Source organism: Glandiceps talaboti, chromosome 5, assembly GCF_964340395.1.
Source record: "Glandiceps talaboti chromosome 5, keGlaTala1.1, whole genome shotgun sequence".
Lineage (NCBI taxonomy): Eukaryota > Metazoa > Hemichordata > Enteropneusta > Spengelidae > Glandiceps > Glandiceps talaboti.
The window spans coordinates 17,239,492-17,265,281 of record NC_135553.1 but is presented as its reverse complement, the minus strand read 5'-3'; the positions used below and the strand labels follow the sequence as shown (position 1 = coordinate 17,265,281).

The 25,790-nt window shown below is 35.2% G+C and overlaps 1 protein-coding gene across 1 annotated transcript in view; it reads left to right on the top strand.

Annotated features, from left to right (window-relative positions):
- The window catches only part of LOC144434804 (E3 ubiquitin-protein ligase SMURF2-like), a 47,820-nt gene extending 29,824 nt beyond the window's left edge, over positions 1-17,996 (top strand). Inside the window, exons 9-15 of the mRNA XM_078123307.1 lie at positions 1,209-1,427; positions 8,799-8,977; positions 10,475-10,612; positions 12,162-12,282; positions 12,978-13,179; positions 14,114-14,198; positions 15,039-17,996. Coding sequence (XP_077979433.1) covers positions 1,209-1,427; positions 8,799-8,977; positions 10,475-10,612; positions 12,162-12,282; positions 12,978-13,179; positions 14,114-14,198; positions 15,039-15,138 — 1,044 coding nt within the window. The 3' untranslated portion in view covers positions 15,139-17,996. The remainder of the gene's footprint in view (positions 1-1,208; positions 1,428-8,798; positions 8,978-10,474; positions 10,613-12,161; positions 12,283-12,977; positions 13,180-14,113; positions 14,199-15,038) is intronic.
- The last annotated feature ends 7,794 nt before the right edge of the window (positions 17,997-25,790 follow it).

The following is a 25,790-nucleotide window of genomic DNA, read 5'->3' as shown; positions in this document are numbered from 1 at the left end:
ATCATCATAATCTTGACCAACAAAGCGTTTTTTTTTTAAGGATACTGACACCTTTTTTTGAAAAAAAATGTGCCCCACCTTTGATTGACACAGTTCAGGGCACACTTTTTGTTTCACTGACAGTGAGCACAGTGTACCTCATAACAAAGACTAGGAGAACTGAAAAAACAGGAAATGTCATTGATTGTGTATGTGTGTGTGTCTTTCACACTATACTGTGACATTAATGTACATGAGTACTGCATATAAATACCAAGAGTCATGTAGTACTTGAATTATGTGACCTACATAGTATAAGATTACCATCAACTGTTGTGAGTTGTGTAACTAAGACCTGATGTCAACATCTGAAGGAGACTGTCAACATCCACATATGTATTTTAATAGAACATACGGAAATTTGAATTGCAAAAATTTTTTTTTACTCTCATGGATCTAGTCACCAAATAAATTTGATGACCAAATAAAAATTTTGAACTCAGACACTGTGTGCTTATCGTGTATAAAATATCACAAACTCTCTTTGTTGAAAAAAGTATTCTCTCTTTACCAGTACTGAATACTATATTTTACATGGTCATACTACTAAAAGACATGTATGTGTGGAGGGGATTAGAAAGTCGTGTAATATACTGGTTTGTCTTGTCGATGAGACTACTCTTGAGTTCTTGATGTCCACATGTCTGTAGTGAAGTAGGCTAATTAGAGACAGTGAAGGCACAAAGGCTCTCCATGCTGTCTATTTCAGTTTATCTTGATTGGTTTTTTCCAGTCTATGTAGTTTTCATATTGGTCTGATTGTGTCTCTGTCTGCCCGAGCTCTGACAAGATCTGTCTGTCATTATATCTGTCAGAATATCTCACTGTTTTATCACTGACAATATATGTCTAGCTACCTGTCTCCAGTTTGTATGTCTGACTTTCTCTAGCTCTGATAAGATGTCAGTTTCTGTGAATGCTTTTGCCATTGTCTTGGTTGTTTCTGTCCACCTGTTATCTGTGACACTCTCTCTCTCTCTCTTGTCTCAGTAATGTATGTACTTCTGTAAATCTACAGTTTGTTAAAAATTATGGTAAAGATATAATAATATCAATGGTTATTTTTTTTTTTTTACAAAACTTTGTTATTTGTATGCAGTACCTCACTCTTTATTCTATGCACATAATGTCTAATTTGTTGTATAAAATGTTTCTTCTTTCTTTCATAGGAATCATATAGACAAGTAATGAAAATGAGACCCAAGGATCTAAGGAAACGGTTGATGATAAAGTTCCGCAGCGAGGAAGGTTTAGACTATGGAGGAATAGCAAGGGAATGGCTCTACCTTTTATCTCACGAAATGTTAAACCCATACTATGGACTTTTCCAGTATTCAAGAGATGATATCTATACTTTACAGATCAACCCTGACTCAGGAATTAACCCTGTAAGTTTATCGCTACAGTTTCCATTCCAGATTTCTGAAGTTTCATGCTTTTTGTTTGCACAAATAGTTGATTTTTCCCGTTCCAAGATGCATTGTGGGAGAGGACATCGCTTATGTTGTTTACAGTTAGTCTTGTTTTGTCTTGAAATAATATTTTTATCAGGAAATGATGGAAAGACATGTTGACCTCTTTGGTTATGAGTGATTTTATAGAACAAAGACTAAACACCATCATTGATGGAGAGGGATTTTATGGGTGAACCCAGGGTACTGTCATGTGACAACCATCCCCCTGAGTAGCGAGTGCAACCCCCTCAGCACATATACAATACATGCCATTGTATGGTGAGGCACGCAATGCATCTTGGAACTGGCAACAGGTCTACTGAACTTAGATTCAGTAGTGCTTTAGGTATGGTGAAGTGTCCGTCTGTGTGTATGGATATGTTACAGGTGTGTCTGTGTGTGTTCATGCATGTATGTATGTAAACAACTTAAAAATAAAAACCACTAGACCGATTGCCGTGGTAATTTATTGGGATGTTTGTTACAGTGTCTAATGGGTAGCTGTTCTGAATGATTGAACTATAAGTGTTCAATTTGATAATAACAGTGTAGTTTTTATCTAAGACTGCCAGAATGATGTCAAATCAACAAAAAACAGTGCACTGTCTGGACAATGAGATTATGAGGGCTCTAGTTATTTCTAGTTTTTGTTATTTATTTCTAGTTATTCCATTTTTTTTAAAACTTGCAAATTGCATTTTTAGATTATGTCAGTGAATGTCAAAATAGCCAACTATAGAGTACAAAAATAATGTGCCACTGTTGAACACCAGAGTGTATACATCATTTGATGATGAACTTTATAAAATGTAACTAGCAAATGCACAAATATTAATCTTGTGTCCATGGCTTTTTTATTGAGATATTGTAAGTAGTGTGTACAGAAATATTGAAAAAATGCAAAGTCATACTCCACACCATTGTGTTATCTTATTGGATACAATGCTGAAAACATGCTTCAGAGAAATTGAGTGAGGTAACCGAGTAATAGTTATGTCATATAATCAAAATAGAGTAAATTATTGGAAAGGATAAAGGTATGAATTCCAAGGAATTTATGTCAAATTTTACAGACTATAGCAACTCTAATCTGAGCCCACCAACCTACGCCCACCAACCTACTGCAGGATCCCTTATATCAAGGCCCATGTCAAAGGTCATCTGAGCCCACCAACCAGTTGTAGGACACCTTATAACAATAAAGTATTCAACTCTCATGTCAAAGGTCATTGTGGTTACCATGGTGCTTTCTTCTCTTTCCTCATAACCTTTATTATGAAAACATGATTGGAACCTGGTCACCCTTTCATTGTTGTCTCCATTGTTGTTGCCTTGCCAGAATAAATCAAGCTTGTATTTGCAGTACATCAATTGTATGTAATGTTAGAAAAACGATAAATTATTGCATGTCTTCACCTTGAAGACAAGTCTCAGAACACCTTAAAGAAACCTGACAAACTTAGATCATGAAATTTGCTCGTCTTGGGAGTTTTTCAAATTAAATGTGATGTGAGTATAAGAAATTATGTCACTGTTTCACACACAAACTTACAACTCATGTTTTTTTATCAGTTAACATAATTATATAGAAGAATTGACATTGATTTCCCTCACTCATTTTTACCAACGTTCCCAACCAAAATTATTGTATAACATGCAGTAAACTGTGATCACTAATTAGTGCCAAGAAATGATTGGAAAATAAACATTAAAATTCAACGTTTGCAATTCAGTCTGGACGGAGCTCAGGAGTCGCACTTCCTAACATCATCACCTGTAACTACTCTGTAACATTTCATCTTGTATATCAAATTATAATCAGAAGTATCCATTACACAAATCCTGTTTATTTATCATGCCAGTGTATCTGTTCTCAATTTCAATCACTTTCTCCTAGAGTGAAGTTTACTATCCTTTCCTTTCCAATCATTTCTCCTCTTGAATATGGAAATAAGATCCGGAAGTCGTTCGGTATTCACCAGGGATGTTTCATCCGTGATACGAAGAAACTAGTCCAATCCATTCGTTGTATATCAAGATGTGGATTTTTTTTTTGTACCCAAACAAACATCAGAGAAATTATAGATTACATTTACCTAGAACACTTAAAGTGAAGTTAAATGTATTCACTTGTATAAACTGCTTCAAATTGTTCAAAACTATTTATCCTAAGTGTTAGCTGATAGAGGTTAATTTCGTGACTGGATATGGAACCCGCAGCGCAAAACAAACCATAAACTTCAAACAAGCTCTTTGTTCAGTTATGTTGAAAGGTGAATAGGTCAGACTTAAGGGTATGTGAGTTGAGTACATTGAACCAATGACAACAGGAAAATGTCTACTTCCATATGTAGACTATAGACATGTCTATTGAGCCGTGAGAATTAGAAGATTTGATACCCAAGTAATTGAAACATAAACAAACCATAACACAGGCAAAGATGCCACCATTGCAACAATTATTATAAGTTTTCACCGAAGTTTTACAAACCCTAGACGTAGAAAAATCAAGTCAATTTTTTGTAGGCTTCATTAGTACTTTAATTGGGAAGCCTTTAATGAAATCAGACACTTTTGACACATCGTAATTATTTGTGTCAAACCTTAGTGATAAGACATGCCACAATTTTTTTTTGGAGGGGGGGGGGGGTTATTATGATGTTAAGTTTATATAATACCAGAACATTCCCAAACAAGGGTGACATTTCAGTGTAACTGAATGCCCCAAATATATTCATATATATCTACATACATACATATATACATACACACACACACACACACACACACACACACACACACACACACCTACACACATACTTATGTACGTATGTACGTACGTACGTACGTACGTACGTACGTACGTACATACATACATACATACATACATACATACATACATACATACATACATACACACACACACACATACACATGCTACTATATGCTTCTATGTTCAAAATATGCATCTCTATCATACAAGCTGCTGTGTCACTCTGGAAATATCATAAATATGTAACATAATACTTGAAAAAAAAAAACATACATGTCATGCCATCAGAATATCAAAACATGCCTGATTTGTTTGACAAGTCCTTGTCCTTATCACCCCTCAACCTGAATGCATTGGCTGTTGGTGTCCATTATGAACAGTAGGGGTCATACCAAGGACACAGGACATATGGGGGGTAATCAGGGTAATGTCTCTGTGAACTGTTTGGCATTTTGGTAGAATCCGTTTACTGAGTATAAATAGGGTTGTGCCATTCACAGTGAGCTAGGTTATCAAGTTCATACAAGGAATTTAGAATTTAATAGCCCAGGGGTAGATTAGCTATTAGCATCACAGCATGGGTTAAACACAAGTCAATAGGTATGTATATTGTATATATATATATATATATCAGTAGTTTTCTACTTTGTACATCTCAATTGGAAAATATTCCATGATGTTTTTATTTAGACTTTTGGTTTGTGAGGAATTTTGAATGCAGAAGTATGAGGGAGAGGGATTGATGAAAAAAAAATCTAGTGATCTTGAATGAACCATCCATAAAGAAATTAATAATGAACTGTTATCCAGGGAAATGGAAAGAAGGAGGAAGTCTGCAAATGGGAAAACACTTAGATGTTGTATGAAGTACAAACAAGTAAACCCATTAGCAGTATTTATTGAAGGAGAAGTGATGACTAATCATGTTGGGTGTGTGGGAGGGGTGTGGGGTGGGGTGGGGAGAAATAAGTGTGCAGTCAGCTGTTCGCTGTGATCAACAATTTTGTTGTATGTTTGTGTGTTAAAATGATAACAGGATATCACATAGACTGTTGTGATCTGTATTGATGTTGCACTCTCATTGATGCAGAAAAAAAACCCCAGTTTTTGCCAGAAAACTACATTATTTCAAGGATTGGTGCCTTGGTGTCTTTCAGGGTTCTCCACAATTTAGAAAAATACAGGGGCGCCCTAATTTGCATATTTATTTGCATATCATTAGCATATTTCCAGATCATAATATTAGGAAGTGAAAAAAGTTTCCAAAATCAAAAACTCCTATTTTATTCATTCAGCAAACTAAAATGTACTGAAATGTATTGTAATCACCAATTTCCAAACCTTTCACATAATTCACAATGTAAAAATTTCAGGAAGGAGGTTGACAGTTACACAAACGATGTTATAGTAATGTTGGCAAGGATGTTTTACACACAGGAGTGACAACACATGGCATTGTTGATGTACATGTATGCACCTCTAGGCTAGCTATCACTTAGTTTTGAGTTGTTGGTTTCACCTTGTAAATGTGCATGTCATTCATAAAAATTAATTGAAAACAATTCATTTTCCTTTATTTCTCTAAAATTTGATATCCTTTTAATTTTCATGAATGGAAAATGATTTTTCATCCAAATTTGCCGGAAATACGTACATTTTTAATGTGACGAATTTGGGCTAAGAATAACCGAATACGTTCAGTGCAAATGTACAGTAACAAACATGGCTGCCACTTCGGAGCTACCTCGTGGTACTACGATCGCGATTCACATCCAAACGTGATCATTTAGGACATAAATTTTACCATGGAACCGTACCGGAGTAGTTATTTCTAAAGAACATGTATAAATTTTAGGATTTTGTTCGTATTTATCGATACAATACGAAAATTGCCGTGACATCGTACATCGTATGCGTACTGTATTACGTATACGGGAAGGCTTGGAAATTACCGGCTTGATATACCCGGCCATAGAAACTACCAACGTACCGTCTTCTACTTTACGACGGTACTACATTTACTGTTTTTGTTTCGGCTACCATTGTTATAATCAAGGCGATAAATAAGTTCATAAATGATGATAGACGCAGTGTCGCTGTTTACTTCCTTCATTAACGGCATTGAATAGAATCTCTTGAAGACGTTCACACCAAAACAAAGGGGCGCTGAACGCAAACAGAGGGGCGGTTCTGTAAACAGAGGGGCGGTCCATGAAAACAGAGGGGCGGTGCGCCCCTCAAAAACCCCTCGTGGAGAACACTGTCTTTATATCGACATGCAGTCTGTTATAAATTATACATATATACATACATACATACATACATACATACATACATACATACATACATACATACATACATACATACATACATACATACATACATACATACATACATACATACATTCATACACACACACACACATTTACATACATACATACATACATACATACATACATACATACATACATACATACATACATACATACGTACGTACGTACGTACGTACATACGTACACACACACACACATACATACATACATACATACATACATACATACATACATACATACATACATACATACTTACATACATACATACATACATACATACATACATACATACATACATACATACATACATACATACATACATACATACATACATACATACATACATACATACATACATACATACATACATACATACATACATACATACATACATACATACATACATAAACTTGGCAAAAACAGGTAAACTCTACATTACTATGTATGAGTGTTGTGTTACAACACTTGATGTCGTTTATCCAGCAATGCAACCTCTCTATCTATTGATTACTGACTATAGATAGCTAAGATACCCTGGGGTCTAAATTCTCTATTTCATATTCCACTGTAATAGATGTATAGGACAGGAAATTAGTTCACATAATATGCTGTGTTCCAGTATTCTAGGCATGATTAGTAATATTATTATGTTGTAATAAGTTGTATGAATTATGCAACTCTGATTAAGTGTGTATTTCTGTATTCTAGGCATGATTAGTAATATTATTATGATGTAAAATAAGTTATATGAATTATGCAGCTCTGATTGGTTATGTGTGTATTTCTGTATTCTAGGCATGATTAGTAATATTATTATGATGTAAAATAAGTTATATGAATTATGCAACTCTGATTTGTGTATATTTCTGTATTCTAGGCATGATTAGTAATATTATTATGATGTAAAATAAGTTGTATGAATTATGCAACTCTGATTATGTGTATATTTCTGTATTCTAGGCATGATTAGTAATATTATTATGATGTAATAAGTTATATGAATTATGCAACTCTGATTAAGTGTGTATTTCTGTATTCTAGGTATGATTAATAATATTATTATGATGTAATAAGTTATATGAATTATGCAACTCTGATTAAGTGTGTATTTCTGTATTCTAGGTATGATTAATAATATTATTATGATGTAATAAGTTATATGAATTATGCAACTCTGATTAAGTGTGTATTTCTGTATTCTAGGTATGATTAGTAATATTATTATGATGTAAAATAAGTTGTATGAATTATGCAGCTCTGATTTTGTGTATACATTCAATGAAAGAGTAATAGTTGTGTAAGGACTTTGCTTGACGTCATACTGTCCTTCAAAATATTCCTGGGACCATTATGCTGTAGTGAAAGTCATTATTCTCTTAATACCAAGATTTTCCCTTTCTGTGCTCTTATCAGTATATCTGTAAATTTTGATAAGATTTCCTCTTCTCTGTTTTCACCGATACTGAAGTACTAGATATGCTGCTTCATTCATTCATCAGTTCTTATCAATCCTCAGTGCTCTGTGAAAGCAAACTAGCAAAGCCTGAAGAATGAAATTTTTAACAAGAAAGCAGGGTAGAAAGTGATTTCTTTCAAGAACATTTCATAGTCAGTGATGATGTAATGTGATGAACAGAGGATTTGTTTTAGTTGAATTTATGATGTATCTGTTTTTTGTCAATGTTTGGGGATTGTTGGTACTGACAGGCAGAGGGAGAAATATGACAAAATTGACAGATTTCAATATTTGATATCTTTCATTTTCATGACATGGGACTCTTTTTGTATAATTTATTACACCCTTGTATTCCTGTCTAATACCAGGGAATTAAGGTAGATTATGCCAACTTTAACATGTTTATTAAAAACAGTAGAGGGGAGGGCAACCCTTGTAAAATGACTTGGTAAAGTCAGTTAGATTTTACCTACTTACCAGCCTTAACAAAAACTCTGGTAGGGAACCCAGATAAAACAACTGATAGATTATGCCTATTTACCACCTCAACAAAAATACTGTTACAGGGAACCATGCCGAAATACCTGGTGTACCCGTGTAGATGTTACCTACTTACCAACGTGATATGTAGGATGTAATTATACAAAGATACAGAAGCCAAGTCATTAAAGGGTTAAAAAGTGAACTAATGTAGCCAACTGATTTGAATTCAAATACTAATTTTTGGAATGATTTGTTTTCAGGACCACTTGTCATACTTCCATTTTGTTGGTCGTATCATTGGCATGGCAGTGTTTCATGGTCACTATATAGACGGAGGCTTTACTATGCCCTTCTACAAACAGCTGTTAGGTAAACCAGTCAGTCTGGATGACATTGAAGATGTAGATCCTGAACATTATAAAAGTCTTGTGTGGATGCTGTAAGTATATCTCTTTATCTGGCACATTTAACATAGAATGTACTTGGGAAAATAAACTTTTACTGTTACTTTGTTCAAGACAATTCCAAACTATTCTTAATTAAAAGCAATTACAAAAATCTGGGGTCACCATACAAATTTTTAAAATAGAGGTCAAACCAATATCCAAATTTAGTCATTTTAGAATCCAATATGGCTTCTGCCAATTGTGTTAACTCTATGGGAAAATGAAATATTGGCAATTTCCTTAAAAACAATACAATTAAATTCAAAATTTCTTTTATTATTTCAAAAGGACCATGAACAAACATTCATATGGCAAAGTTTGGAGAGAATTTATTTTCAGTGAAATTTTCCCCCATGGCACTTCCTACCTTAACTCATTATGTAATCAGCAGACAGCCCACATAGGGGTGAGGACAGACACCTATAGATGTGGACCCCAAAAACAAATATACATAGAAATAAAAGACAACCAGGAAAAACTACAGTGACAATACATAATAAAGGGAATCACCTAATTTTACATTAAACAACACTTTGTATAGTGACACTGACAAACTGACACCCAGGTACAGGATTATCATGATGAAACTTGTTCACGAGTTGCTCACGGTAATGGTTTGCCATCAGAATATTTAAATTATTCAAACACTTGTTTCGAATGACAAGCGAATATAAAATGACAAATGAGTTCCAAAAAGAATAAATTCTAATTGATTCAACTAATTTAACCTAGCTAGTTTAATCTGGTGAATTGGAACCAAAAAAAAAAATGTTATTGGTCTAATTTGACCTAGCTAATTTGTACTTTGTATACTGTGTTTAGTCTGACTTGTAAATGTAAATATGTTTTTGTATTGTCAGTCTAGTATGTATGTAGTGAATTCTGTATGAGTACATATATTTATACATATTTATTTGCGGGAAGTGGAAAAGAAAACTGACATATCAAGTGAGGAAAAGAAATTAGTTACATAAATACATCGGCAATGAAAAGTAAATAAAAAATAAACGCCTGGCTGGACCACAAAAATAGTTTGTTCAAACTAGTCGGGTTTGACATTTCTATAATTAGTATCATAGTACATATAGCCCCAGCTAATTTCAGTACCTCAAATACTGCTGTAACCTCGTTATGTTGACCTTACACTAGTGAGAGATGTACGTAGGCCATTTAGACTAAAGACATTCTGAGAGACATATGTATGTCTTCAGACATGTATTTCCAATTAGTGCATACTTCACTTTAATGAACACTTCACTTTGTCCATACTCCTGGGTATAAGTGACATTTCTACATTTGAAGGACAGTATTTCAAACACATAATTGAATCTATACACTGTCTTGTTTTAAATCTCCAGAACATTAATAACTAATCTCTGCATTATGTTGTCGTGTTGTATTTTTTTTTGTGTTTGATTACAATTTTGGTGGAATGTGTACAGAAAATATAGATTACTAACTGGTGTGAAACGTCTGTTTTTTTGTTTCAGTGAAAATGATATTACGGGTATAATAGAGAATTCGTTTTCAGTAGAACACAGTGCCTTTGGACAGATAACAACGTATGAACTCAAACCGAATGGTAAAGATGTCCTGGTGTCTGAAGACAACAAGAAGGAATACGTCAAGTAAGTATAGTATTATAGAGATGGATGTCAGAATTACTGTGATGCTGAAATAGATACAGCAACTGGCTTGTAATATAGACATTGTTAGTGTTACCCCCTCAATCCCCCCCCCCTCCCCTCACTATCCCCATTGCCAACCTGACATCTGTTCATCCTAAATCCTTGGTTAAGATTTGCACCAGGCTGGGACTGTCACCCAGTATAAATGGTTGTACAAGGTTGAATCCTATACGTACTTAGGGACAATTATCACAAAGTCGCACAAGCTTACTAAACGAACTTTTTCATTTAGGACAAAACCCTCTCTGCTTAAACAAACATTCACAAGTGTGACCGACACGTTATGATGAAAATGGTGATTGTCACGCAACTATGATTGATGCAATGTAAGAACATGATGGTAAACACAATTAAAATACTACTGGAAACCCAGCACTCTATCTCACATTAGAAGTTAATTTTAATCAACTTATCAACATCTCAGTAGCAAATACAAAACCTGTTATCATTGAAGGTGGAAAGTTTTCTAAATTTGGTGAGAAGTGGGAAAAGGAAGTTTTTTGGCACTGGTATTGATGCCAGACCCCCTTTGCCCCATAACGAACAAAGTTCATTTATTGAGATTGTGTGACATTGTGCGACTGTCCCTTATTGACAGCAAGTATACTCCCCGTGGGGGTTAGGAAGGGTTATTTGGTGAGCCATTGTATATCTTTGCCGGGAATAATAACTATACTGAGAAAGTGCCGTATATCAATGTACATTATGAAATCATTCTGAACAATAGAAGGAACTATCATATGAAGTGTTCTCAATTTCAATCAACAGTCTTTACTATCGAAAGGTTAAATTTTGTGTGTTTAGTTTTTATTGCTGGTGTAAACCAACTCAAAAATATTACAGCTATCTGTCTCACTTTGTTTGACCCATTATGTTACAGGCTAACTTGTACATATGATTTTGTGATATTTAATTTGAAAATACGATATTTATGTTTCCATATTGTGATGACCCATTTAGATGCTAAATGTGTTATTGATTTGGAGATGTTTATGTAACATGAAGGTCTTATACAGCTGTTGTCTGAATCATCTTAGGGACAGTCACACAAAGTTACACAACCTCAACAAATAAACATCATTTAGGTTAAAAAAAAAAAAATCAGAAACCCAGCACCATATCTCACATTAGAAGTAAATTTTATCAACTTATCGACATCTCTGTTGTAAATACAAAGGCTGTTATCATTAAAGGAATGAAAAATTGGGTTAGAAGTGTGAATATGAAGTTCAGCAATCACATTGACAGCCTAAACAAACGAAATTCGTTTATTGAGCTTGTGTGACATTGTGCAATCATCCTTTAGTTGTAAGCAAGTTTTAAGTATAGCATAGATAACCATGCACTCGTTAGCCTGACCCAATATTTTCCCTTCAAACCATGTATTTTCACTTGTACTGTATTTCATAGAAGTGTACTTTCTATCAGTAATTTTATTCGAAGTTAATATTCCTGTTCTAAAAATGTCTTTTTATGTGACCTTCTTTAGACTGTATGTCCAGTGGCGTTTTATGAGAGGTATAGAAGCTCAGTTCCAAGCACTCAAAAAGGGATTTGAAGAACTTATACCTCCACATCTGCTTCGACCATTTGATGAAAGAGAACTTGAGGTGAGTTAATATGTGAAAAGATAGAGCTAATAGTTGGTCATAGTCTTTTGTGATGTCTCACCTTATGCTTGTATTATATTGCTACTGACAGCAATACATATGTATGTGCTACCCATAATGTATGGCCACACACAATGATACACATTGTGTCTATGAAGACAGTGTGTATTGTATGGTTAATGTGATGTTTTAAAATACTATGCCCCTCAACATAGTCGGGGGATTTTTTACCAATAGTCATGATACCTTGTCAATAAACTATTATTTCATTTTGTAATTGGCCTTTCCGAAATTTGCCATGGTGGCGCTCTACTTCCTGCCTGTGTATACCTTGGGGGTATATATGGTATAGGTTACTAGGTTAATCATAGAGCACTGCTGCTTTCCTCGATGTCTGAACAATACAAAAAACATCCCTGATGTACACTTCTACAGAATACTGAGGGACAAAGCTCTTAAGAAATTGTACTATGAGGTCATGATATCCCCAATTTCAGTGAGGGCGCTGTATTCTCAATTTCCTCTTTGCAGTCTGGAGTGGCCTATTCAGCACATCTCCGGTACTCTGTCAAAATATCTGACCCTTTCTGTTGTTAATGATTAGTGATTCCACTGTCATGCTGTCAGTATTTGAGTGACTCCACCGTTATGCTACTGTCAGTATTTGACACACACTTTGACCTTTTCTCTTGTAGTTGATGATCAGTGGTTTAGGTAAAATTGACCTTGATGACTGGAAGTCTAATACCAGACTAAAACATTGTACACCTGACAGTAATATTACTAAGTGGTTTTGGAGAGCTGTAGAGTCATTTGATGAAGAGAGGAGAGCAAGACTACTACAGTTTGTAACTGGTACATCCAAGGTACCACTACAAGGTTTCAAAGCACTGCAAGGTATGTTTTATACCACATTATCTCCTATGCTCAATATTAATATTCTATCTAACTTCCAGGTTACGAAGTACCTAGCCTGCTTACAGCATTGTTGAGATACATTGTTAGCTAATCGTACCTCCTAGCCCCCCGTCTTCTCCGCTTGTCTTGATTACAGTGTCAAAACTGATAATAACAATTTGAAAAATTTCACCCAATGTCCTTGTCGATGACAGTGCACAGTCCTTTCAATAATGACAACGCCTCAGACTGTTATTATTCATGAGCAAATTATGCAAATAGACATGTGTTGTTAAGTGTAGGCAATGCATACGCGTGTACATGTAGTGGACATGTGATAATTTGCATGTTATTTACATATGATTTTGCAAATTTAACATACCAGTTTTTGAAAACAACTTTTGGGGGTGTGGCTGCATTAACCGTTTGAAAAATGTAGTCAAGACAAGCAGAGATTACAAGGGCTAATGACGTATGTCGGCAGTGCCGTAAACAGGCTAAGAAGTACCAGTAATAAATATCACACAAGCGATTTGTAGTTTTGTATTATTTAAAGTTGGATTATTACTTAGGGATATTACAACTGATATCGTCTAATGTTAGCAAAATTTTGACTTGACTTACATGGAACTTATCACACATGTCAACCAGGAACAAGAATCAGGACATCTCAAGATATGAGTGTATAAAGTAATTGTCAGGGAAAGAAATGGAAATGAGAAGAGAAAAATGAGTGGGCTGCAAAAAAAGGATAAAACCATATTATTATTATTATTAGAAGTTTGTTGTGTAAGATTTGATACCAGAAAAAAGGCACACTAGTTATAAAAAATATACCGTACTTATGTGTTAGCGCCCTCACCCAGGCAAGGGCACAGTACTTTTGTTTTTACGTTACCTAATGTACAACTCATACAATGTATTGTTTTCATAGGATCCACTGGTGCTGCTGGACCCAGATTATTTACAATTCATCAAATAGACAGTCCATCTAATGCTCTTCCAAAGGCACATACTTGGTAAGTTCATATTATGTCTTCTTTATGTTAACAAGGTCTACTTTGATTTTTGCATCATGTTGTACTTCAGTAAAGTAGCTGTAAGAATAGATCAACCTAAAGATAAGAACCAACTGTTTATGGTGCTTGAATGGTTAGAGTGGCTGTCTCCAAATCTGCTTGTTTGTGGTTCAAGCCACATTGCTGCCTTGTGTGTCTGAATATGCTGTATTCCAGTTACTGAAGTTTCAGTCATTTCTCGGGTAGTCACAAGAGGGCGCACCAGATTTGGCAAAGTGAGGGCTAAAATTTGTGTCATGGCCACTGGTTGCGTGAAGCAGTGAATGAAATGTGTGAAAGAACTCTGAATGTCCAGAACAGAGTATTACAGTAGTGGTTAGGCATGTTTTGATTACTGGTAGTTGTTAATAAAACAGTGTGGTGAGAGCAACTTTGAGAATGTGTGGTAACTTAGTGTCTGCTGTCTTTATGCTACAATACTCTATACTAATCTGGCCCTCACTTCCTGTCAACAAATGGCTTGTGAACAGCACTCCTAGTGGCCAAACCATGAAATCTTTCTGGTTGTGTGTGTGTGTGTGTGTGTGTGTGTAGGTTGAGGGGGGGGGGGGTACTAGGAGACTGGAAGATTCCTTGTAGCACTGGTTTTCACAGGAGTGATCAAAAGAGAATTGACTGTTACAAATCAATCAGACCAAGGTCAATAGCATCCAAGATATACAGTAGTTTTGATTTGTGTATAGTACAGTTGTTGGTCTGATAACCTTAATATCATGAAAAAAATGATCTGTTGTACTGTAGCACCGCATTCATGTCCTTATTTTCTGATTATTATTCCAGCTTCAACAGAATCGACATTCCACTGTATGAAAACTATGAAAAGTTTTATGAAAAACTGGTCTGTGCAGTAGAAGAAACATGTGGGTTTACAGTGGAGTGAGAAAAAAAAAACATGCCACCCAGCCAACAATGCAGCCAACAAATTGATATATTGACGATTAGACATTTCACGATATGAACAGTACCTGTGAGATTGTAAATAGGTTTAGAGACATGATGACAGAACAAGTGAATCTGCTCCTGATGATATCTTCTGACAAGAGACTCAATATATTTCCAGTATATGCAGAACAAATCTGGAGATGAAATACATGACCCTGAACTTTTGTAAATATAGAGAGAGAACTTAACTTTAAAAAGACTGATGTTGTGTACTAACAAATACTGGCTGATGCTTACACTTATTTATTTGCAATGGCCAGTAGATGATTCATCTCTAGATGGATGGACCTTGTAAAATTGACTGAGCTACTGTGTTGCATAGCGCAGCATATCACATGTTGTAAATACACTGCACTGATCAGTGACTAGGGTACTATAGACTGCGAGCCCTGACCGATGATGCATAGCGCAGCATATCACATGTTGTAAATACACTGCACTGATCAGTGACTGAGCTACAAATGAGTGCGGGCAAACTGTGGTGCAAAGCACAGCATATCACGCCATGTACATACGCTTCACTGTTCAGTGACTTAGTTATTGTAAATGACTACTGGCTGGACTGCACTGCATAGCACAGCATATCAGATGTCGTCAAATAGACTCCACTGGTCAGTTTATGGTCCTCTGCAGTATTAACCTTGTAGAGAATTAAAACAGTCCAACTTAACCTCTTGCAACAAGTAAGGAACTGAAATAACCATGATAGCTTCTCTTTTTCCCCCAAACAAGCTATGGTACCGTACTCTTTGTAGGAAAATATCAAGTGACATATTCCAAGAAAGATCTTGGTACATTTTTCCAGATCCCTGTGCTTCAAGTCACTTCAACACAGAAACTTGTTGGGTAAGAATTGATGAAAACTCTCCTTTTTCTGTTTGAGGTCTCCAAAGACGTGGTTGACCACATTTCTTACTGTGTCGTCAAGTAGTTTTCAACTGTTGGACTAGCCTCATTTAAGAGGGAAATGAAGATATCCAATCTCCAAAGAATAGACAGCGTTGGTATAAACCCATTTTACTCCTATCCTGTGGTTTCACTCGATAATTTTCAACTGGTAGTTGATTGGGAAATGGGGGTGACTTGAGCTTTGAAAACAGGACAAAGTAGGCGTTAACCTCATATGGTGTTGCGCCATTGTTTTCAAGCAAGGGATTGAACCCTTGCAGTAAAAGTGTATAGGTTTTGAAGATGAAAAGGCTGTCATGTAGATAATATTTGTAATGACAGAAGTTATGCACTTATAATTTCAAGTTTGAGGAATAGGAAACGATATTACTTCATCAAAGTTTTGTTCCAAAGGCTAATGGTGTATACACAGTTAGTCTTTCTCTGGAATAACACTGAGCTTTCCTTTAAAAAAAAAAAAAAAACCCACAAATTTTGGATAGGAATGACCCAGGGTTGAAAAGGACTACTTAAAATTTGATCCAAGTTTGTATCAACCATCAAAGAATCTCTCTACCTTTTCAATACTTGCAGTAAGTGGACAAATTATGCAACTGACTTTGTCAGCCAACCATTGCGAACGAGAAATGTTGAGTGCTTCAACAGAGTGCCTATATAAATTGACTCTTTATTTGCTTGCATCCAAAGATCAAACTTTTAAGATTATGAAAGCAATCTGTAGTGTGATGAAACTCAACAGTTTCATCACAGCTGATTTGTTGTGTAGTAAAAAGTATCTGAGTTAAGTGTTTTGTCAATTATGATAACGAATTCCGTAGATGAACCAATTGTTTTACGACAAACCTAAGTTCACTTCCATTGAAAGTTTATGTATATCCCTTCCACACTTGATCGCACTCCTTTCAACAGATGCATTTTGTGCAGCGTAGTATGACTCACTCTGATTCAAAGTAGGAATACACCGGGAGAATAAAACACTGGAATAAATATGACAGAACCACATGATCCACGAGTGAAAGTGAGGTGCACTCGGGAGTATTTGCATGAGTGCTTGCAATGTTCTCTGCAGCTGTACTTGATGAGCGTAGTGAATGAAAGTTCAGCAGAAAACACTGCAAGCACGAATGCAAATAATAATGAGTACCCACACTGGAACTTGTGCAGAATGGAGTTCTGTTATTATTACATATGTTTGAAAAAATATCAGATTTTCTTTATGATACTGTGCGATCACTGATAATTTACTTCCAAGGTGTGTGTTCTTCCTGAACAGGATAGAAGGAGTTTATATTGACCCCTCGCCATGTGATTAAAAACCTATCTATCCAATTATGTACTCACAATCATATCACACATTTTAAATGCCATGTAACAGGGTTCATTTTTTGTTTCCTGTATTTATTTATTTTTTCATTTTTGTTTCATAAAACATTTTTTAAACAGTCGTGATTCCTGGTTAGTTGATGCAAAAAATACACTGCAACCAGTTTGTTTACTTTGGTAGCAACACAATGAGTACAAACAACCAATCACAGTTAACTACTATCACTTTTGATTTACAACCTGGTCTGTGATTTGTTAGTTTTAAATCCATGTCAACCAATAGATAGCCAGGAGAAGAATTGTGTTTAGAATACTACAGGTGATTGGTTTAAAATTCAATGACACCATCCACTTTGATTGAATTTCAAGATGAGTCTCTTTTTTTTTGTTGAATATCAGAGGTTCTTTATCAGCACAAGTGGATAAATTTATGTTTTCTGCAGTTACATCTTGTTTTTTTTTTTTGGTTCGTCAGTCTCTTTTACAAATTGTAATATTGAATGTTAGAGTTTTCAGCATTATTTGCTTTTATGTATAACAAAAGAATAAACGGTCCATTTTGTACATAATTTAAACCCAACATCGATGTTTGTTTGTTTGTTTGTTTGTTTATAATGAGTGTTTGCATATGGAGTAATGTTTATTCAGGGAGAATGTATGCAATAACAGTTTTGTCATCACATTATAAATTTTGATGTCCTGCAAAGTTAGGACAGGTTATCCTGAAGTCCTGGTACTTTAACAAATAATATTCTAGACTTCTATTTTGAGTTTCACACAGTAAATATAATGCCTGATCCATGGACCAATTTACTCTTTTCTTTCCCTGCCTGATGTTCAGTATGTATTGATTGGTTGCAAATGTAATGAGGTAACAGTACACAAAACGTGCACCATGCACTGTCTTTTTAGAAATGATAAGGTATACTTTGTGTAATGTTTCAACTTCTTAAGTTGTTCATTTTCAAGGTAAATCATTCCATAATTTGCATTTAGTTGAAGAACTGTATTATATTATTAGTGTACCAGTTCTTTCGTAAAATCTTCTGAAATGATGCTTTGCTGTGTAACAGAATAACCGATAAAAAAAACCGTTTCATTCTAACCACAGGGAGCTCAGGAACTCAGTTACAAAGAAACAAATACATAAATAAAAATTGTTGTAAATTTTCTTTATCACTGAGTTATCTGAAATTAGTATTAACAGTCTCCATGGACAACTTGATATTTATAATATGAATACACTTTCTCCAACTACGATGCATGTTAACTTGCTTTGACAGAGTTTGTCAAACAAAAGAGTCAAAGCACAGTTGGAAAAGGGAAAGCTATCCATGAAATTGTAAAATTGTTTTAAGCTATATAATCGTTCAACCTTGCCTACCTTTCTACCTTGATATTTATTGGGGAGTTTTGTATGGAAATGCTTCAGAATCAATTTCCGTGCTTCAAAAATTCACAATTTAACCAACAGAATGTCGACCATTTTCATTCGGGAGGGGAAGCCCACAATATAAATATGGCACTCTCGTGTATATTTCTATCTATTGATATTGAATTTACATACAATGGACTATGGCGCCCTCTACATTTCACTACATAGGAATTTTACGCTACACATGCAGTTTCAACAGTGTGTTTCGGCCTGTTTTAGTTGCAATAAGTGTACGAGGATTGTTTATACCTTCCCCAAGGGAAGGCTATATTATAAGGATGGTATGTATGGATGTATGTATGTATGTCTGTCTGTCTGTCTGTCTGTCTGTACGTACGTATGTATGTATGTATGTCTGTATGTCTGTCTGTCTGTCTGTCTGTCTGTCTGTCTGTCTGTCTGTCTGTCTGTACGTACGTATGTATGTATGTAGAAATGTAGAAATGCATATGGAACTTGTGAGACAGTCCAAATAAATAGATGTAAAATCCGACGTTTCGAATAACAAAATTCTTTTTCAAGGTATTTATAGGCAAGACATATTAGGTAAACACCTGAATATATCTGAATGTTATGGAACAGAATGACAACCGCGTGTGATTAACGGTTATATGTGTGAAAAGTTCTAATATTCGCATGTACCAAATAGAAACCGATAGAACACGCCTGAAATATTTTTTTTTTTTTTAAATTAAAAAAAATGAGTGATTAGACCAGGAATGACTAATTCCAAGGGGTTCCAGCGTTCCGAGACGGAAAATGATTTCCTCTTCCTTCAACCTCAATACTTTCTCATCGCTAGAAACCTTACAAATTCCTGAAATAGACATATCTGACACACTGTGATCGTTGGTACAATAATAAAATGCATAGATACGGGATAGTTACGATTCTTTTGTCTCGTCAGACGGAGATGTTCCACGAAACGATCACCAAGACGACGTACAGTCGAACCTATATATTTACAAAAAAAACCCACATTTCTGGCATGTAATGCAATACACTACATTACTAGTACTAATACAAGTAAATCTACTCGTAACAGCCACACTGTTCGAATTCTATGGGGCCAAAAACATGATTAGTATTAATAATGAAACGACATGTACCACATCGAGTACGATCGCTTGGAAATAAACCAGCATTAACTTCCAATCCATGTTGTTCTGTGTGGACCACCATATTTATAAGGCTGGTATCACGACGCCAAGCTGTTAAATGTACTTCAGGAAATAATGAATTGGTAACCCTATTAGAACGTAAGATATTAAAATGCTTGTAAGCTTATATAATGTTGTGAAAAGGGATGGTACGTTAGAGCTAATTTATGGGACGATCGTTGTTACTCTTCTGATCATGTGATTTGATACAAGCTTCCCTAGACAAGGATGACAATCAAGTAAAGCCGCATTGGTAACCGACACTGGATAACCACGTTGGTGGAAGTACGAGCAAAATTCAGCAGACCTTACTCTGAAATCCAAATCACATCTTCCCTGTTATAGTAGTAAGAGGAAGAACTGATTACATTTTGGGCATTAATTTTTCAGCGACTTTACATCAAGATTAAACAGGTGTGCAAGTGGTTATGACCTCTACACGAAATGGTATATCTTGCAACAGGTCATTCTCACACACCAGAGCTGTCATTTCTTCCGCGACACTGCGAAATAACAATCGATCAATCTTTATTGTATGTTGTTAAACAACATGTCATAGCAAACATGGTACAAAACTAACATACAGAAATAAAGTGAATGACAATACTGTCATTTAGCCAATTGCTGGAGGACTGTTTACAAGTAATTTTCCAAGAGGAAGTTTATCATCAGAGGTCAAAATGTGCAAAAATTTACTTTTGACATTTAAGGAATGAAAATTTGAATTATTAATGATAAAGATGAAAAAAGTGCCTTTCTCTCGTTTGTATAATGAGAACAATGAAATTCATCTTCTACCATATGTTGACAAAATTTACAGAACCTTTCGGGAATCTTAGGAGTACACCGTCTCCCCAACTCAATTTGAATGTTACAATCCGAAATTCTATAAATTTAGTCACCAGTTTTCTACAAACAAGATTTTTAATTTGCAGAAGATATTTCTCAAAACCAAAAACTGTTGTCTTTATGAAATTCCTCATACCAAGATTTACAAAACTCTTGACATAAATTATCATGAACCTTCTTGATTGTAGAATTAAAACTTGCAAAGATTTGACCACATACTGTTCTCACTATATTTATCACGTAAATTTCTTCACACACCATTCGACTGTGTAATGTGACAGACGGAACTAATGATATTCTAGTCTAGGATGATCATAATACAAAATAATGACGTTATTATAGGTATTTACGATATTCAAAAAATACCGGTATATATACATATATTCTATAATAACGTCATTATTTTGTATTATGATCATCATAGACTAGAGTATCGCCATCCTAGAATGGAATATCAATGACAAGTGACTGCAGACGGCACAGAAAAAAGTCCATGACCTTGGGCCTTTTGACCTAGTACCTGCGTTAACCGGTAACCATTTACACGTACGTACACGTACGTAGTACTTCTATTGTGTTCTTCTCCCTGTCTGCATTTCGGATCTAGATTCGACTGGATGTACATGTATTTTATCCACATCCCGATATTTACTGATGTAAGTATACAAGGTGGTTGGTGTAGATGTACGTAGATTTACATGTATTATATGGCGATTTGTTTTTACCATGGATCTATTATTGAGGAGATCACATGATGTTTTAGTCTATAGACCTCGGGTGTTCTTCCGATACAACACACGACCAAATATCACTTCGTTCGCTTATTGTATCGGAAGAAAGCCCGAACGTCTAGCAGCAAGACTAATGATGTTTGTACTACAGTAGGGAAGTGTCCTGCTTGCAGACGCTAGACGGTTGGCGCGTTTCGCTCAAAGAAAGAAAGGAACGACTTACTCCGTCTGCAAGCAGGAATACCAGTCGATGTTTCAACTTTCATGGTGACAAACGTCAAATTTGCTCGACAAATGTGTGAGGATGTGAAAGTGTACGTATTAATTTACAGGATGTCAATGTGTGCTAGTAATGGGTAATAGGTGAGGAAATTATTTCCTATGAAAATGGTATATATTTAATCGTGTTTTACACGTAGATATGAGAGTCATGTATCCTGGTAACATAACAAACCCTTTCACCTGACACTACAATATTGTCTTGTCAATAGAGATGTGCAAAGTTATATGTGACATAAAATTACGGTTGAACTTGTGATATTGGGTCATCCGAACTGAAGTTTAACTGGGACTTTTGTAGCCACGGCGATGTAAAATTACTAAATAGTCGATTTTATTGCTAATATTTGACCACTGGCGTGTTAATTCTTTAATTACCAGCATTTCTGGTAAGCCTAGGTTCCATGGTTGTTTCTTTGTAGGCCAGACCACAGGCATTTGTTTCCCTGAGTTATTTGTTCCGCGAAAGAAGACACAGATCTAGACCTAATACACAATTACAATTACAATAACATAACATAACATAACATAACATAACATAACATAACATAACATTAATGAGTAAAGTAAACATTAAAATACAACATTTGCATGGTAATATGAAATTGAAATAAAAAAATATGTACATGCATATTTATCCATATATTGCAGGACTGTACACTATCAAAACAATGCACACAGGTTCTATATATATACTTCCTCAAATGTATAAACATAGTAATAAATAATACATGTATACACACGCTAGCCTAGCGCCTGTATGTACATGTAAATAGGTATACAAGTAAATGTACTTTATCATATGTATAAGTATTTTTTTCCAAAAAATATTTTATTTCCTCACGCATGTTAAGTTTGTTTTGTATGTTTGTTTTATGTATTTATATATTTATTTATAATGTGGTCACTTGGTTTCTTGTGATATATATTCAAGCATTAAGCATAAAACAAAAACAAACAAAACTAGGTGTTAAAATCCCTAACTGGTTGCTATATTTAGTATGTTCAGTATTCATTTCCATTGGACTGCCCCCCCCCCCCCCATATACTTACCTGCATCAATGTATTAATACCCTGCCAATGAAAAATTACTGAATTGATAGGGTCTATTGGAAAGTACAGGATTATTTGTTTTTGAGTAGAGCCATATATTGAAAGGGATTATGTTTTGTTCTAAATAATCAAGTTTGATGAACCATTGTGCAACTATGGGCATAACTTTGCGCAGTGGATTTGTCAAGCGTCTGAGTCCAGACACTTGTTTATTGTTGCCAGAGAGGGGGCTGTTTCACAAAATGTTAAGGGCGAATGAAAATGATTTTTTTTTTGTATTTTGAAACAAAAAAGGGTCACCCATTCTATACTTTGAAACTAATCAAAATCAGCCAAATCTATCTAAAACTTGTCAAACAACCCATAAATGAGTCAGATGTTACTTATCTTGTCAAGTATGCACCAGAAAATCCAGGAAAATGCGATAAAAATATAGATTAGTTCACGGGAGAGTAGTATAAATTATAATGATCCAAAAACCAAAGTATGGATTAAAGTTTCAGATGCTGGCGATATAGGTAACTGGTTCAAAGTGCAAGACTGAAACAGTTTTTAGTGTAGTTTGCATGAGGTGGATGTCTAACAAGAATCACTACATGATGGACATGTTATCATCCAGCTAGCTGTTGTTGGACGGATTGCAGAAATAAATGACTGCAGTTCAAAAATAATATTTGTTTTTGCATAACTGTTCGCTGTAGATTCCTAGAATAGTGTAGATCCTGGTCTAAAAATAAGTATTTACATTTCATTTATTTTCACAGGTACCTTGCTGATTGGATAGAGCCATTTATTACAATTTAACATACAAGTACCAAAATTACCCATATAAGGAATCCAAGTTTCCATATAAGGAATCCAATTACCATATAAGGAATCCTAGTACCCACATAAGGAATCCACTAAGTACCCAAATAAGGAATCAACAAGTACCCACATAAGGAATCCAAATACCCATATAAGGATCCAAGTACCCATATTAGGAATCAAAGTATCCATATAAGAAATCCAAGTACTCACTTACTGTAAAATGGCATCTACATGTACAAATGATGGCATTGGAGCAAATTGGTTGTCAAGGCGAGGTGCAAAGATACGAAACTTTTCCAATGTAAAGGACAGTGCAGATAAGAAAGCTCGCTCCAAACATTTCATCGAAACTGAAGATTCACCTGATGTAATTGGTCTTGGAGTATCATCAAATTTTGTATCAGCTGGAATTATTGCTGAAAAACTTCAAGAAATCACAAAGAATTTGAAGATTGAGCCAGAGATGTTGGAATATGCAGACAATATTGGGGTGCCAAGCTTTAGAAAGGCCATTGCTAAGTTCCTAACAAAGCATGCTAAAGCTAGTGAAGCTCTAGACCCAACTAATTTAACTGTATTGAGTGGTTGTACTGGTGTAGTTGGAGCTCTGGGGACAATCCTATTTGACCCAGGAAATGGTATGATGGTGCCAGGACCATGCTACCAGGGAATAGAGAATTCATTTACCAGAATGCCAGAAGTTGAAATGGTGTATGTAGATCTAGATGATAATCCAGAAATGCCATTTCAGCTAACAGCTGATAAACTGGAGTCAACATTTCAAGAAGCAGAGAAACAAGGAATCAAAGTACGAGGGTTGTTTCTGATTAACCCTCATAATCCTACTGGTGATATCTATCCAGAATCTCTACTCAGAGAGTGTTTACAGTTTGCCAAGAGGCATGCCTTACATGTCATTATTGATGAGATCTACTTGTTATCAGTATTTCAGGAAGATACTAAGTTTACCAGTGTGTTGAGTCTTGAAGATTTACCAGATCCAGAAAGAACACATGTTATATGGGGATTCTCCAAAGACTTCTGTATGTGTGGATTACGATGTGGTGTTTTGCATTCATGGAACAGTGAGGTACACAAAGCATTGGGAAATACATGTATATATTTCACTGTATCTGCTCTTCAACAACATATTCTCTTACAAATGCTTCAAGATGAGGATTGGGTGGAACAGACCTACATCCCTGCTAATCATCACTTACTTAGGGAATCTCATAGATTCTTGTCAGATGAATTGACCAAGTTAGGGGTACCTCATTTGAAGAGATCTGCTGGTCTTTTCATGTGGGTTAACCTTAAAAAATTCCTCCCAGTAGTTTCCTTTGATGAAGAATTGAAATTATTCAATGAATTTGTAGAAAGTGGTGTAAACATTTCACCTGGTCAGTCATATCATTGTTGTAGGCCAGGATGGTTTAGGATTGTATTTGCAGTGTCAATTGATACACTAAAAATAGGTGTCGAGAGAATCAGAAAAGTTCTTGATAGTAGGAAATTGTCATAATTAATATAAAAAAAGTGATTTTACATATAAATGTGATCAGCTCTGTGAAATTTAATAGATTTGTACAATGTAGGAAATAAGTCTTTCCTAAAATGTCAGTATCAATCAATCAATCAATCAATCAATCAATCAATCAATCAGTCAATCAATCAATCAATCAAAAGAATTTGTATAGTGCCAAAATCCAATACGACGTAATGTTCTATGGCGCTGAACAGAAACAATAGTCGATGGAGAAAGTTGGAGAAAGCTCTTGCAAACCGATGTGTCTTGATGTCTTTCTTGAATTTATCGACAGTTGACGAAGAACAAAGTTCAAGTGGTATACTGTTCCATAAGACTGGCGATGCTGGCGAGAACGCACAATCACCGTATGACTTTGTATTACAATGGGGTACATGAAGTAGACTTTTGTTATTTGAGCAAAGTGAACGAGTTGTATGTATTTAGTCAAATTATTCAAGCAACCTACAGTGGCAAAACTTGGATTTGTTTATAGAATCAAAATGCTACTGTATT